At 40.5% G+C, this 17,117-nt stretch overlaps 1 protein-coding gene and 1 non-coding gene across 3 annotated transcripts in view; both read left to right on the top strand.

Moving 5' to 3' along the window:
• Positions 1–17,117, top strand: part of arhgef17 (Rho guanine nucleotide exchange factor (GEF) 17) — a 49,131-nt gene that overhangs the window by 26,539 nt on the left and 5,475 nt on the right. For both annotated transcript variants that reach the window (XM_028418813.1, XM_028418812.1), the window contains 12 exons: positions 8,817–8,894; positions 12,223–12,405; positions 14,538–14,654; positions 15,102–15,194; positions 15,276–15,452; positions 15,679–15,729; positions 15,822–15,931; positions 16,010–16,095; positions 16,260–16,378; positions 16,476–16,683; positions 16,803–16,876; positions 16,979–17,062. In XM_028418813.1, the coding sequence (XP_028274614.1) occupies positions 8,817–8,894; positions 12,223–12,405; positions 14,538–14,654; positions 15,102–15,194; positions 15,276–15,452; positions 15,679–15,729; positions 15,822–15,931; positions 16,010–16,095; positions 16,260–16,378; positions 16,476–16,683; positions 16,803–16,876; positions 16,979–17,062 (1,380 nt within the window). The remainder of the gene's footprint in view (positions 1–8,816; positions 8,895–12,222; positions 12,406–14,537; positions 14,655–15,101; positions 15,195–15,275; positions 15,453–15,678; positions 15,730–15,821; positions 15,932–16,009; positions 16,096–16,259; positions 16,379–16,475; positions 16,684–16,802; positions 16,877–16,978; positions 17,063–17,117) is intronic.
• trnam-cau (transfer RNA methionine (anticodon CAU)) lies at positions 13,223–13,295 on the top strand. Its single transcript has one exon. It is a non-coding gene; the product is annotated as a tRNA-Met (tRNA).

Below are 17,117 nucleotides of genomic sequence, written 5' to 3' on the forward strand. Positions count from 1 at the left end.
TTGTAACAGTTGTGAGAATTTTACCAGGTAAAATGTGTTTTCCTCAGCCAGATCAAGTCACTTTAAATCTGTAGGCAGAGTGAGATGAACCTCAGCCTTTTTGGTGAAAGTCTGTATCCGCCTCCATTTGCAGCCATTTATTACGTATCATGTTTGTGTTTTTCATTGACGTCACTGACAGTTGACATGGTGTATGTTTGTGTGAGGACTTGTTGACCCTTGCTGCTGTCATGTCAGTGGGAGGTCAGGGACCCTGAAGATGATTTCTGTCATTTTTATGCACAGCAGTGATGCCGCTGAGGCACTTATATGTAGGCTGTTATGATCAGGTCCAGGTCTCAGCCTGCTTACAGACTGATGTTATTACCTCATCTAATACTTTTATGTTCTATAGTTGTAGCTAAAGAATAGGGGGAAATGTCTCAATTATGGTAGAGTTAATGGGCAATGCAAAAACACAACTGTAGTCCTTAAAAATTACACCCTGCTTTCTGTTGTCATGGTTATCTGTGGGCTGCTCGGCTCAGTGCTCGGCTCAGTCTCCCTGCATAGAAACAGAACAGACAGAATGAGCTTTCCCATTCATGTTTGTGTTCCTCGATCAAGCAATGTTATGAAGGGAACTTTAGACAGCGCAGCCATTAAACACAGTGTGACATTAGATGAGTGAACATGTGATAAAAATGGATTCAAATCCTCTCAGATACTTGAATCAGTGATTTATGGGCGGATTGGTCAGGTCTGGCTGGTGTTTAGCGGAGCTGAGCGTCTGCCCTGCCTGCTGTCTCTTATTATACACACCCAGGGGGAGGGCCATGACACACTCACACGCACCCACACACACACACAGACGCACACTTTCTGTCTCTCTTATGATCCCCACACACACACACACACACACCTCAGCAGATCTTGCTTACATCATCCATGCAGTAGAAACAGATCAGACTCTCATGCATACATGCTGATGGGTGCTCCTTTTTGCCTTTCACTTGGAGTGTGTGCGCGCTGCAGGACACACATGCGGTGTCAGCCAAGCCTACCTCCTACAAAACGGACGCACACTTTGACATTCACCGAAGACCGAATTGATGGAAGAGCTGAGACTTTGCAGAAAGAGCTGAGAGAAAATGCTGGTTTTGTGTTGTGAGTAAGAGGAAAGGTGGTGATTCCCTCAACCCTCAGGTGCGTCTGTTCTTCTTTCATCCGACAGACATGAAGACCGAGTTTGTGTGAGTAAACAAACAGATAGGAAAAACCCCTCTCTCAGGTTGCGCGTTTGTGTCTATGTGCCAAAGTGAGTGTGTGTTGGGGCACACGGGCGGTTCCGTATGCTGCAGATGGTTCGAACCCTAGCCCAGTTCAGCATCGCTCTGGAGGAAATGAATGAGAGTGGAGAGAATACAGGAGATGAAGGAGGAGGAGGAGGTGATGGTGGAGGAGGTGAAGAAGTGGTGGACAGAGATGCAGTGGATCAGTTCAGAAACAACAACGGCTCCAGTGGGAATTTGAACGGGAATGGACTTTGTGCTGGAAGCCCCAACGGAGAGGTAGAGCAGTGTTTTATCTTTAAAAGTGTGTTTGTGTGTGTGTCACCCCTCTCCTGCACATTTGCTCAGACATCATCACCTCTGCCTAACAGCATGTTTCTTCAATCCTAACTCTTCTTCTTCACCCACTTCATCCTGCTTCTCTTCTGTGTGTTGTTCCTTGTTTGTCCCTTTCTTCACATGCCTCTCTGTCTCTCTCTCATGCTTGTCCATAATAGAATTAGAGCTGAGTGAATCATATGATTAGCTCCAACACCTACTGTCTCTATGGTCTCACTGTTTGTCCGTCTGCACTGTGCAGTCTTTTGATGGTCATTTCGAAATCTTACTTTGAGGCATGTCTTGAAGCTGCGTGCGAGTCATCATCACGGTCAACTTATTTAGCATGTGTTAACACACACACACACACACACACACACATATTGTAGCTTTAACACGGCCGCTGTAGTTCTGCTGATCTTAACACCCAGCCTGTTAATCCAAGCCAGGGATTGGAGTGTATTTGCATGTGTGGGTCAAGTAAAGCCCACAGCTACAGTCCTTTTTCTGAGCAACTCATAATACAATCGTTTTGACTAATTGTCTCTAGATCTGACGTCAGTTAAAGAAAATAAAGATTTAACACAAACTATACTCAGGGTGCTAACAACTACTTTAATGCTGAATAATTTGCCAATCTCTTCCTTCATAACTTAGTGCACTTTAATGCTGGATTGTTTGTAAATGTATTCATCTTTTCTTGCATAAATTAGGGCGCTAACAACTAATTAAATATTTATTATTTTTAATGAATATTGATCTTCCGGTGCTTACAGTTATTTTACTTTTTTTATCAATTCACTTTCTCCTCCATAAATTAGGATTCTGTGAGTGTTTAAATAGTAATTATTTTTAAATAGATTCATCTTATCAGAAAATAACAATTATTAAAGGGGCAAATTTGTCAGTGACTTTGATTTTCTTAAAAATCTTCCAGCTGTAAATGTACTGAAGATTTTTGTGTATTGATGAAGTAAAGGAACATAACATGATGTTTCTGATGGTGGGGAGTTCTGTGGAGGAAGAGGCCCGATAAGAGTTTGAAGAGGGGACGAAAGGAAGAGGTGATAATAGAGGAGCCGAGATCAATAGTGCATGTGTGTGTGTTAGAGAGAGAGAGATCATATTGATCAGTATGGAGTCGGTCAGAGCAGTCTGTATGGCCTCCAAAAGGCAATTATGGAGCGCGCAGAGACACACACTTACACTCTACACTGTGACTGTCAGAGTTTTATGACCTGAAGGATGAGACTCATTTCACTTTCAGGGCTGCCACGTTGGGGATGTGAAAATCAATCTTAGTTTTTTTTCACAGACAGATGTGCGTATATATGAGCAGAGGAAGCAGTAAGTGATGAGGATGTTTTCTCTTCGGTCTAAGTGGCTGCCTGTTGCTGCTTTCACCAGGCTGTTGCCAGGGGATACAGCAGCAGCAGCCCGGGAGGAGGGTGAAAAGGTGTGACGAGGGAAATGAGACGAGGAAAGGGCCGCGATTCTGACGCTTTTACTGACTTTAGCTCCGACCTTACTCCACTGATAGTCAATGTTTTCCTGTAATGTTGACCTAAATGAAAAATGATGAATAATAACACTGAATTTGTATTTTCTTCTCAATTCACTTCTTTTAAATTGTTCTTCTGGACATACTTATTCTGCCTTTACTAACCGTCCCATCTTGTGGCACAAAGTGGTACTGGTGATATTTCCTTACATCCTGTTGGTCATTTTAGTAAATATTTTAATGTTTATAGTATGAGGTGTGCGACTCGGAGTCATTCATCCTCAACACATTTGATTTGTAGTGCACATGTGTGTGGAATATGATAGGAAGAAGAACTCTTACTACAGTAAGAATGTGGTGGTAAAAATCCCATTCTTCTGTTTATGTTTCCACCAGCTAAGCGACAGACAAACAGGACTAAACAGGGCTCTAATGTTGTTGTCCATGTGTGTTGATTATTTGTGATAAACAGCTTCCATCTTTACAGCTGCGGCACGTGCAAGTCTTTTTCCTGCTGGATAAACGAGGTCACAGAGAGAGAAAGAAAGTGACCTTACAGCACAAAATTGATCTCAGCTGCACCGCTTACCAAGAATAATTGGCTACTTAGCTGCTTTGTTGGCCAAACACCACTTTTAGATACTGAATTAGCTTTAAAACAGATGTAGTGTGTCAAAAGAAGTTATTTCTTTCTCTAAAAATAGGTGTGCAAAAGCCAGTTTTTCTGATTTATTTAAATGCCAAAGGTTTTTACACACACAGCCAACAATGTTTCTTAGACACAATCAGACAAAAGAGCATAAAAGAAAGAAAAGAAAAACATTTTCTCTGGTCTAGACTTTTAACGTGGACGCATGCTGTACTGTACTACTGTTGATTTCTGAGATTATAAACGTGTGTGTGAAAGGAAGTCTGCACTCTGTGATGCACAGACTTGTCTCTCTGAACAGATCATAGCTCGGCTGTTTTGGCCTGATTAAATTACACAAACAATCCTAAAAGCCGCATCATTCCTCAGATCTGGGTTATTTAAAAGATCAGAGTTATCCGATTACAAATAATGTGAAGCTGTGATATGAAGATTCCAGCTATGAAAAGTAGGTGACTCATAGGGTTTATGGCAGACATTAAATTTTTGAGATGCTGTATGTTTTTTTAAAGTTCTTAAAAATAAGACAATAAAGGAATTCAAGCAATGTCAGGAGTGACCAGACAGCAGCAGTGTGTGTCATACTTTGTGTGATAACAGCAGCTTCCACCCTTCAGACGTTGAGGTGGGGCGCAGTGTTTGTCTGTTTGTCTCTCTGCTCTGTGTGTTTTCTGACAGGTTCAGGTGTCAGGGCAGATTTTCCTCTGATGGATATTCATGTTGTGACCGGTGACAAACAACAAGTGGTTGTGAGCTGTGTGTGTGTGTGTTGGCTAAATCTGATATAAAGCTTGTGACAGCCATTGATTTTAGAGTATATCAACACTTCTCTGGTAAACTTCAGGCACACTGATGGTTTTTCTTGCAGATATGAAGTTTCTTGAGTCAGTTTTTGGAGTTTTGGTGCTCACCACACGTGGGGCAGACATTTACAAGGTCTCTTATCAGCAGTGTTGTGTTGTCTGGACCTACCGGACTCACATTGTGATAGTGATGTAACAAATCTGTATGTCCCGACTTCACAAACCAGTGTATCTTTATCACATCATCAGTGTCATGTATTCCTCTGGCTTCCGACTTAGCATCGCCCTGCATTTTATTTATGACCCTGTCAGAGCTTCTACAGGGGGGAGGTTCCCAGCACATAGCTGATCATAGGTGATTAATCAAGACCTCTAAACTCCTTTTGACTCCTTTTATTTGCTCTCATTGATCACTCTGTGTTGGGTAGAGTAGATACAGAACTAATTCCATTTATATTGCATTAAAAATCTGCTGTGGTCTCATGAACTCTGGGGCTTTTTTGTAACCCCTTTGAGCTTTGTGCAGATCATTAATTCTTAATCATGTGTCGTCTTAGATCTCAGCAGGTGCTGACACACCTTGACTCATTGATTTGAGATGACTCATTTGGTAACTCCTGGCTCCTCTTAGCCTTTGTTGATGTCACCAGCTGTGGGTTTTACATGCCAGCCTGCTCTGAGAGTGTTTACACACTTATATGAACAAAAATGATCATTTTTGTGCTATCGAGTGCTATCGAGTGAAACCAGTTATTTGCTCAAAGTGTCTCTTCTTACCAGATTGACACTACTAATGACTCTGGCTGCAGGTTTCCTACTTAACACTGTGATCACTCAACAGACTAGGTATAAATATGGAAGAGGGCTGTACCAATGTTGCCACCACTAATGAATGAAACGATGATAAAAGCTGCCAAAGCAGAGCTAACTCAAGAACTGACCAAAGTTTAACCTGAAGAATGTAAATAAATCCTTTTATGGATTTGTCTATGTCATGACAGAATAAACAGTTTTCCGTGAGCTGGACAGCAAACAGTGAGTCACCCTGTGTCGTCGTAGCACCACAGTCATGTTGTTTTATTACTCTGCATACGGCTGAAGCTGCCGGTTTGAAGGTTGACACACACATTCTGAGCTGATTCTGCAGCACTGTCGGCTTTGCTGCGAGACCAGCCTGTCCTGTGACCATTCAGCCTCTCAGCTGGGGTTACCATGGTAACGTGGCTAGCAAAATGAAACTGGCATTCCTAGCATTATTTCGCTGTGTTCTGATGTGTGTATGTGTAATCTAATAAAGACGACCGGCACAGAGTGAGAGGAACATTCCTGTTTTTGGGGGAAGTTCCCTTCTTATTCTTTTCCTTTATTGTCACACACTCGCACGTGTTTCTCTCCCTGCAGTTGTCTTTCTTTCATCAGCAATATTATCAGCTCCTGTAAGAATACAATCACTTCACTGGTGTTTATTTACGGTACCTGCACTGGTGTGCAAGCAGCCAGTCTCAGATGTTGATTCCAATTAAGCAGTCATGAGAGTGGATGTGCATTTCTTAATTTGATAACTGTAAATGAGGTTTAATTCATATGAGACATTCATGCAGAGGCAGCAGTGTGTGTGTGTTTGTGCAGCTCAGTGTCGGGAAATCCTGTCAGAAACTATCTCTGTGGCTGCAGATGCCAGGAAAATCCAGCTTCTGCTAAATGTACTGTGCTTAATTTCAGCAGCTAGAGAATAGAATAGTCAGAAGTACATAGAGTAAAATGCGACTCAGTGTAGCAGCAGCTTTAATGCAGTGTGTATCTTCTTAAAATAAAAGTGTCACAAGACATTTTATCTTCCACACAGCCTGAAATGGAGAAAATGACAACACAGATCTGTAATGCTGCACAAAGCACAGAGGGTGTCATTCATAAACGGCTGACGTTTAAGAAAGGTGTATTTTATTGACCTGCTTGTGACTAACATTAACAATGCTAACACACTTAGCTGCAGTCGGTTAGCAGTTTATCTAAACTACATCTAAATTACAGAGTGAGTGATGCAGACTGAACCCATATGTACCCACCGTAAGATAAATCAGGTGCTCAATCAGGTGCATGTTGCAGCTGGCAGCAGTGCATGTGAACAGTGCAGACTGAACCACAAGATATTTTGAATAGGTCCAACTTAGAGAGTAATTAGGGAATATAATGGATGATTACTGTGTCATTGTGTGCTTCCCCCTTTAGCCTTGTTTAGCCTTGTAGTTATTCCCTCCCCTCCATTGTGTTTCTGTGTTTGTGTGTCATGGATGAGTAAACTGGGACTAAATCCCACAAAGGAACATGTGTGCAGATTTTAAATGATTTTAAATATATATATATATATATATATATATATATATATATATATATATATATATATATATATATATATATATATATATATATATTTAAAATATATATATATATATATTTAAAATATATATATATATATATATATATATATATATATATTTAAAATATATATATATATATATATTTAAAATATATATATATATATATATATATATATATATATATATATATATATATATATATATACCCTCTACCTACAACCACTTTCTCTTTCTTGCACTTTTCCTCGCACACACACAGTAATACACATTCCTCCATCCACACACACCACCTTTCATTCTCAAGTGGTGCCCCACAGCGCCCCTGGGATCTCTTCAGATGCCAAACACTAAACATGGCCTTTCTGGGAAGTTATTGTCATGTTATTTATAGGGTGAAGTTGTGCTGGCAGGGCAGAGCAGGAGAGAAAATACTCCTCTGTGTATTTTTGTGGCCACTTTGTGTGTGTGTGATGCTGTATCTGCACCACAGGGTTCTGCCTATGGCCCCATCTGATATTTATAAGTCATGCTGGGTGCCAGAATATTTTGGAAATCTCTCCTGAGACCTCTGAGGATCTGATCTGTCTGATTTTTTCCAGGATCTTTATACTCCTCCTTCTCCCACATCTTTCTCGCTCTGTGTCACACACACTCATACACACACACATTTCTTGACAGTAGCACAAATCCTTGACCACACTAAGATCAGTAGAAGAAGGATGGATTTCATGGACTTTTTTTTCAAGGCACAGGCACATTTTTGGAGAAAGGATGGTGAAAAATGTGATGCTGCAATATAAATATGAACCTCCTTTCTATCCTTGCTGTTAGCTTCTACTGTGTGGGTGTGTTGGGGCAGATCATTCACTTGTATCCACAGATCATGAGTCATCTTTTAAGTTAACAGCTGAGTCACGGTTTGCTTGTGTGGACTTCCTGGCCACGGTGACCTCTATTCCCGTCCCATGTGTGTGTGTTATCTGCTGTTGCTTGGTCTGTGTTTGCTCGCTGGATATTACTGTTTATATCGCACACTGACTTTTGAGATGTACAGTTATATCTATTGGAAGTAAATTATCTATTAGAAGTTTGTTTAAGTGAGTCGAACTCGCTGTAATTCAGCACTGTGCAGAAAAGAAAGAAGCATGAATCTGAAGTACAAAGACCCTCTGAGGGGTTTAGTGCCAAAGAAAACACACATCACACACGTCATATTTCTCCTGTTTGCTCACACTCCATCCTTTGCACTGTCTCATAATGGTTTGTTGTTCTGACAGCGGGGGAGCCTGCTGCTTCAATGTCAATAAAATTAAAAGATATTTTCACCTCTGTCAAAATAAAAAAGCCAAACCAGTGCTCGACAGGACTCACCTCAGAGCCAGCTGTGTTAAAAAGCGAGGCTGTATAATGCAGGTCTGACCAGTGTTGCTTTATATAATACTGTCACTCTGACCTGGGAGTCTTTATAAAAGAATGTCTGACATACAGCACAAGACAAGTTGTTTTTCTCTGAAACGACGGGGTGTTCTCTGCTCACATTAAATTTATGTGTTTTCCATCTTTCTTGTAACTTGTAATTCAGCTGCAGCTCCTTGTGATGTCATAAGGGGGATAGTCTCCGCTCACTAACTTGTACAGTTCAGCCTGAGTTTTTGTCAGTACAAACATCCGCTGAGACCTCATCTTCCCCTTTTGAATTCTGGGTTATTGGTTTGTTTATTATCTTTATTTGCATGAAAACATCTACATGGTGTGAGTGAATGTCAGTCTTTGTGTGGTTTAGAATCCTAATGTATGTTTATGAAGTTATCATAAAACCGTGAAGTCTATATCGTGGATGATGATGATGATGATGAGGGATGACATGTTTCTTCTTACTCTCCTCCCCTCCCACAGGACATGAGGAAACATGTGATGATGACCCTCCTAGACACAGAGCAGTCATATGTGGAGTCTCTGCGCACTCTGATTCAGGTAACACCTCCCACAACCTCACAGATAATCAAATACCTGCTAAGATATCTTATAAATGACACACACACACACACACACACACACACACACACACACACACACACACACACACACACACACACTCCTGTAACACACTAAAGGACATGAATATTAAATATAGGTAACAGTGGTGTTATGTAACCCACTTATTGTCATTCATCCTGTCTGGCTAATCTGCTAACCCCATCATGTCTGACTGTCATCAGCATTATGTGCCCACACACACACACACACACACACTCTCCTATACTCTACCTACCGCTGCATGAATAACTAACCTTTACCCCATATCTGAGCAACATCCCTCTCTCTCTATCACACATACACACATTCACACACACATTTGCTACTTGTGATTGTCCTCTTGTATAACCTGTCACTGCTCAGTGTGTGTGGGCAGGTATTGTGTGTGTTTGTGTGCTTTTTTTGCTAAAATCTGTATGTGTTTATGTCTGCACATGCACAGCCCACATGCACACTGCCTGTGTGTGTGTGTGTGTGTGTGTGTGTGTGTGTGGCTACAAAGTGAATAATCCTGGGCTGTGTTCCCATGACGACACTGGGAAAGTGTTACCACGGTGACTGCTGTGAAAGTGCAGATCCTTGAGAGAGGGTGTCAGATGTGGTTCAGCTGAGATGGCTCGGCATACAGCAGCCCCCCCACACACTCTCACACACACAAAAACTGAAATCTGCCTCTAATCTGCGTATTCAGTTTTTGTAATAAATCTTTATGCAGGAGCAGAGTATTGGACTGAATGCATAGTAAAGCTGTACTAATCCATTTTCAATTTTTGTATTGAACTGTCAGTTATATTTTAGTGTCTTACATCTGTAGATTACCGATTAGAGTAATCTGATCTACAAAAAGTACCATGTACTTGTATGTATTCTTGTAGTATTAAAGGTAGAAAAGTCAAGGGAAACATCCGTCTTACTCATGCATAATCATGTTTTTGTGATTAAAAAAAAGTTATATCCATTTAAATTGCTGTTTTATTTTCGTAACCCAGCTGGTTTAAGGCTGCACAGTCATTGGTTGGATTACTTTGAACAAAAATTGGGTTAAAAATTGGGAGGAAGGGGGAGGGGTCACCAAGTTTACTGTTGGCCATCGCCATTTTCAACTACACTGCAACCTAGCTGTAGGAGCTCCAGGATGTTCTATTAACGGTAAGATAAAGAAACTGCGCCACAGTATCTAACACTGTACAGTAATGCACACACAGTGTTACGGCGTGTAGTAATTCCATATAAAATGTGAACGTGAACTGAAATATAACGTTAGATGGCTTTATGGGGAAACATACAGAAACAAGCTAGCTCGCGTTAGCGATAGCTAGCAACAGGCTAGCTTGGTTTGACATTGACGTATACTGGTGGTGTTAACATATATAAGCTCGTTACCTGTCGTCTTTGTTAACAAATTAGCATATCAGGGACAGCTCAACGTTACGTCACTTATTCTTAGTGTTGAATTTATTAATTTAGTTAAATTTGGTTAGCTATCACTGCCGAGAACTTGTCTGCTCGTTGCTCGCAAGCTAGCTCGCTAGCTTAATGGCTGTAATGCTATGAAATGTTGCCGTTGAATCAAACAAGTGTGTGTGTGCTTACTGCCATGTAAGTTATAGGGTCTCACATTACTAGGAATTTGCTTTGGTGATGTGGGGCATAAATACATAAAACGAGTAACATTATAGAAACGTTTGCGTGACCTTCACCAGGTAAGTGTGGGCAGTGCATCAGGTCTCTATGCGCTGTCGCATGTTAGGTGGCTACATTTAGTTATTTATTTATTTAAATTCTGTTATTTCGAGAAAAAATGAATTCTCTTTTACTGTGGGAAAAATGCTTTATTATTATTTTATTTTTCTTTTGAGAAAAGAAGGTTGCATTGAAGACTCGTTCATGGAAGCAACAGTGTCCCATCTGTTCGGTTTAATCCGCTTTTGTTTTTCTTTGGGGTTAACACAATGGGAGATACTGCAGGCTTTAAGCAATATTGAGTTTTGTTTACGTGCGCCATGCTTCCACTTTCATGCTAACATTTGGCCAATCAGTTGCAGCCCTGGACACATGGGCCATGCATGCACACCGTTTAGCCAATCAGATGACACCCATAGATAGCCAGAGGAGTAAAGAGAATGGAGGAGGCGGAGTTCTGACCTGACGTGCATACACATGCAGACACGTGTATGCACATACATTGATAGTGATTGATTGATTATTGATTTTAAGCTTTCAAATTAATATATGAATAAATATTACATATAATCTGTCCCCTAGCCCATCATAATAATTGAGTGATCTATTGATTACATACTATGTATGTAAACAATTTTCTTTGATTTGCTGTCATATTTTGTGCACCTGTAGAGAGTGATTTAAATATAAAGCTTGCATCACTTAATCAAAGTCATCAGAATAGTAAGGGTTAGTGAATTAAAATGTTTGTTGACGTGAAAAGAGGGACATGATTTTTAGGCAGAATAAAAGTCGGTTGTGATCACTGCAGTCTGTTATTTTATTAGAGTGAACAGACTAAAGTACCGACTGTTTTTATGTTTAACAAAAAGAGAATAATCACATGCTCTTTGCTGTTTCAGTACAAATGATGGTGCACCACAAAAATTGTAGTGTATTTATGGTGAAGCATTTGAAATAAAAGCTTTTTATATATCAGTTTTGCATCATAAAACACATTAACATATGAAACAAAGTACCACAGTAAAATGGTACCTTGACATTGTTATGTCTATTAACAGCTGCTTACATGCCTTAACAGTTGAACCACATGTTAGCACTTCCTGTGTAACAGCACAGTCTGCTGCTGTATCACACACAAACTAATAACTTACCATCACATCTGTAACAGCTGTGTATGCAAAACACACACAGTCAGGAATTTGACAAATGTCAAAATAGAGGGACACACACACAGTTGTAAAAGGTACTTTCTAATAATAGCAACATTTTTGTAGCCCTGCTGTGCAGAGGGAGCTGTTATAGGAAAAAGAAAACCTTACCCCTTCTTTTTCCCTGAAAACACAGGACCACCTGCTCCCATCGCTTTTTTTATAAAACTCACACACTGGCATACACACAATAGAAAATTATAACAGGTTGAACAACAAGATATATAGTGTTTATTTTAAAGATGCAGATATTTGGCACATGTTATGATCCTTTAGTTTTAGCAATTATTATACCGCCATCTGATCAGGACAGACATGTATCGTTCGTGCATATTTAAAAGATTTAAAATGCTAATGTTGTGTCCCCTCAGGGCTACATGCGTCCTCTCAAACAGCCAGACGGTGGCTCTATAGTGGATCCTTTGTTGGTGGATGAGATGTTCTACCAGATCCCTGAGATTCTAGAGCACCACGAACACTTCCTGGAGCAGATTTCTACCTGCGTCAGCCAATGGCATGACAGGCAGACGGTTGGACACCTCCTCATCCAATCGGTAAGCGGAGATACTGACTTTGTTCTTTGTTCTATGGGAATCTGTCCTGCACATGTTAGCATCGTTAGCTTCTGTACGTTGAATCTGGGCTGACAGTGAGAGATGGTTAACCTCTGCCAGACAGCAGTAATCCCCTCTTGAGAAAGACATTGGAAATTGAAGTTTTGTTTGTAAAAAATAACTGTATATACAATAATTTTAAAATGTGAAGCACACTTACAGACATAAAACTAATTTCACTGTCGACATGAATAAACAAACTTAAAAAGCACCATTGACAGCGGGGCAGATCCTTATTGAAGGGTGGTCTATAGTTGGCAGCTCTAGTTTAATTTTTATGTTTCCAGTGACTGCTCAGTGACCCATTCAAAAGTTCCCATGACCCCATGACTTAAAAAAACAGAAGTGCCCCAAAGCATCAGCAATAGGCTAAATGTCAGATTCTAGTCTTTGAGAGTGAAGTGAACAAAAAAACAAAAAACAAAAAAACAGAAACTCATTACTAAAGGAAGAGTGTTTCCTCTAGATTTACACTGTTATTATTGAATGAGCGATACAGAAAATACAAGAAAGCACAAACCAAGGAACTATGTTACATCAGTAAACTCATTCATTTATTTATTCACAGCTCCTTTTGGAGTGTTTTACTGTAAAGATGAAATGTAAAAACGAAGAAGGAAGACTGGAAAAGCTGTTAAATGTGAAAGCAGCATGTTCCTTCCTGTGCTGTTGAAGGCGCAGCATGCTGAGTTGCTCCCCTCCCCCTCCCTTTGTCCTGCTGCAGCACGTAAAACTGCAGCGAGCGCAGCGCTCTCAGGCCTCGTTGGCGCAGTAGGCAGCGCGTCAGTCTCATAATCTGAAGGTCGTGAGTTCGAGCCTCACACGGGGCACAATCTTTTTGTTTTTGCTGCCAGGCGCTTGACTCAGTCATGTCTGGGTCCGCCACTGTGTTGGTAACAGATTTCATTCATACACAGCAGTAACACTTAAGTATAATTTGACTAAATGTATGCTGTGTCAGTACTTAAAGACTGATTTTTTACAGATATGACTGAGCAGGATATCTGTAATCTTTATTGTACTTTGACTTTTATTCTTCAGAGTTTGCCTCTTAAAGTATGTTATGTATAAGTTGTATTATTTGTGAAGGATTGTCCTATCCTACCCCAGTCTCTTTTCAGGAAAAGTAGTACAGACAGACAGGCAGACTGACTGACTGACTTTATTGATCCTGCAGGGGAAATTGATATAATAATAATAGTTGTTAGTAATATTAATTCCAGGACTTATGTTGTTATTGTTATGTATTTCTTATACAGAAATCATGTGGCATTTGTCATGAGAGAGAACAGTTCAAAGTTCATTAGGTCTGTCCATAAAGCCATAGAACGTATTTATTCATCCAACACTGAAGAACACAGGAAATAAACCTTTAAAAGAAACTTAAATAAACCAATAAAGTCTAAAAACTGTAAAATCTAACTATAAACACACTGATGGATGTCCAGTAGCTGTTTTGAATAAAGGATTCAGGCCTTTTTTTGAACATTTAAAATAGCATTATTTTTTCTTGGTGTTTCCCTCTAAAGCCTCTCTGTACTCCTCCAATTTACGATTACAATCACTGACACCATCTGAGTCACAGTTAAATGTCAATCAAACACTGTATTTGGTTAAGATTTGCTGGAAAAGAACGTTAATTTCCACATTCCTCTTCTTCCTGATTAGTCCTTGCATATTGCTCGGGCATCAGTTCTTAGCATTCATACTGTAGAGAATGGAGCACAGAGGATGCTGGGAGATGGATGAGGGGAACAAGGGTACAGAAGAGGTTCCACTTATTTCATCAGGGGCACAGTGGTGTTGAATAAGGCACAGCAGTGTGCCTCCTGTTTCTGTTCAGGGGTTTTCCATCAGTCGTGTAAAAGCAGGTCAGGCTGATTCACCGGCTGAACAAGAGAGGTTGAATTTGTGTTATAAGAAGAAAAAGAAAAAATACAAAGACTTGAAGTTTGTGCTGCTGTGGTCAGCTATTTTTATAATGTGTTTTCTTATGAAAAATACAATAAAAAACATTTGAAATAAAAAATCTCAAAGTGTACACATACTGTATGTCCTCTTCCTTTCTCTAGTTCTCCAAAGAGGCTCTAGCTAACATGTACTCAGCGTATATCGACAACTTTCTCAATGCCAAAGACGCAGTAAGGATTGCCAAGGAGGCCAAGCCAGCGTTTCACAAGTTCCTGGAGGTGAGTGTGTGCACATAAGTGGGCTTCACTTTACCTCATGGTCAGTCCCTTGCGAGGTCCAAAAACATGATTTCTCCACACAATACTTGACAATATATTTTAAACATATAAAGGCAAATGGCAGCAGCCTGTTTACAAATGCCATCAAGATCCAATTCCACATTTGCTGACCTTTGCAGAGTAATTGAACTGGATAACCTGAGTTTACAAACTGTAGAGCTTCACTGTGGAGCCACTGCACCATCTTGTGGTGGAGATTTTAAGCGCAGCATCAGTTTCTTACACATGTTTTTCGTTTTTTTGTTTTAAATGTTTCTTTATTGTATTTTTAAATCATTGTGTTGTGTCTTGTGTAAATGTATCAACTGAGCACCTTCACTAATTTTGTTGTGTGCCATCTTACAATGACAATAAAAGCTTCTAATTCTGATATTTCTCATTTCACAGCAAAACATGCGTGAGAACAAGGAGAAGCAGGCTCTGGGCGATCTGATGATCAAACCGGTGCAGAGGATTCCTCGATATGAGCTGCTGGTTAAGGTAGCTTTTTTTCCACACACTGTAAGCTCTTTAGTGACATAAGGAGCATGTAATGGAAGATGAATGCTTTGTTTGCTGTAGGATTTGCTCAAGCACACTTCAGAGGATCACCCAGACCACACGTACTTACTGGACGCCCAGAGGGACATCAAACGCCTTGCGGAGAAGATCAATAAGGGACGACGCTCTGCTGAAGAGGCGGAGAGGGAAGCCAGGGTCATCCAGGAGATCGAGGCACACATAGAGGGAGTTGAACATGTGAGTACTGTACTTTACGTGTCTGTGCAACTTGAACTCTTTGTCTACGACTCAAAATCAACATGTAAACCCCTGGCTATTCATCATTTCTCAGCATAGATTTTGGGGTTTTTGGATTAGAAAATTTAACTGATGTATAGACAGATTTGGGGAGAGATGGTGGGCATTTTCAGTTATCTTTCTGCTATGAAATGATCTCTTCTCTGTATGTGTGTGTTTGTTACAGATCCTGAATCCCCAGAGGAAGTTCTTGAGACAGGAGATGGTCATGGAGGCAGTAAGACATTCTTTCTTTGAAATGCTCATACTGTTGCTGCCATGTCAGGGAAACTATAAAATTCTAAAATCCTGTTATCTCCCTCTCTGCAGAAGTCAGTGGGAGGAAAGAAAGACCGTTCTCTCTTCCTTTTCAGTGATCTGATCATCTGCACCACTCTAAAGAGGAAGTCTGGCTCATTAAGACGCAGCTCAATGAGCCTGTATGTGAAACACATGCAGATACACTCACACTGCCCCCTGCTGGAAAACAGATAAAATTGCATGTGTTTCTCTCTCAGGTACTCTGCTGCGAGTGTGATCGATACTTCCAGCAAATACAAGTTTCTGTGGAAACTCCCACTGGAGGAGGTGGAGGTGGTGAAAAGTAAGCATTTTCTTCAATTCGTTCATTCAAAACTGAAAGAGTTTCTGTCAAATTTCTGTATGACATAAGAAATCAGTACAAAAGATGCTTATTAAATTGGTTAGTCTCCAGATTTTTAACCCTGTAGTCCACTAATAGCAGGCTGCTTATTCTTCCTGTGCCAGGCTCCACTCAGACCACAAATAAGGAGAGCATCCAAAAGATGATTAGCCGATTAGACGAGGACCTCAGCACACTAGGCCAGATCAGCAAGCTGTCTGAGACCCTCAGTTTCCCACACCAGGTACTTGGACTTAACAAACAACATGTATCTTATTGTTATTGTTAACCATCCCATTGTTTAGAATTTCTTTTTCACTGTCTTTTTTTCTCTTACTCAGTCTCTGGACGACGTGATAAAGGACCTGATGGCGTCAGTGCACAGGGAGCTGTCAGAGAAACAGTCGTTGGCTTTCAGTATGACCTTTCTGCCCACAAAGCTGGAGTTCACCACAGCCTCGGCTGAAAGCAGCTTCATCTTTGAGTTTAGCTCACCAGATGCTCGTTCCAGCTTTGAGCAGGCTTTTGAGGACGCCAAGAAGAAGCTAGGTCAGTCTTAACTGAACTTAATTTAAGTTTTTTTTTTGTTACTCTGACGAGATTGTTTTGTAGCAGCAGAAAGCTGTGATTTATACATTGGTAAAAATGCATGTGTCATGTGTGTTTAGCTATGAATAAGGACCAGTGGAACCCTGAGTTCCTAAAAGCCATCCCTATTATGAAGACTCGAAGTGGAATGCAGGTCAGGATTCAAGCTGTGTGGTCAAAATCTTGTCTATTTTAGTTTACACATTTTGCACAAGTACCGGTACCCCCAACTCATGTGTTGTTTTGTTGTCATCAGTTTTCGTGTGCCTCTCCCAGCCACAGCTGCCCTGACAGCGGCTGTGAGGTGTGGGTGTGTAACAGTGATGGATATGTGGGACAGGTGAAGAAATATCTTTCTTAAATCTTATGGTTTTGATATTTCAGGCTGTTTGACT

This window comes from Parambassis ranga, chromosome 13 (assembly GCF_900634625.1).
Source record: "Parambassis ranga chromosome 13, fParRan2.1, whole genome shotgun sequence".
NCBI lineage: Eukaryota > Metazoa > Chordata > Actinopteri > Ambassidae > Parambassis > Parambassis ranga.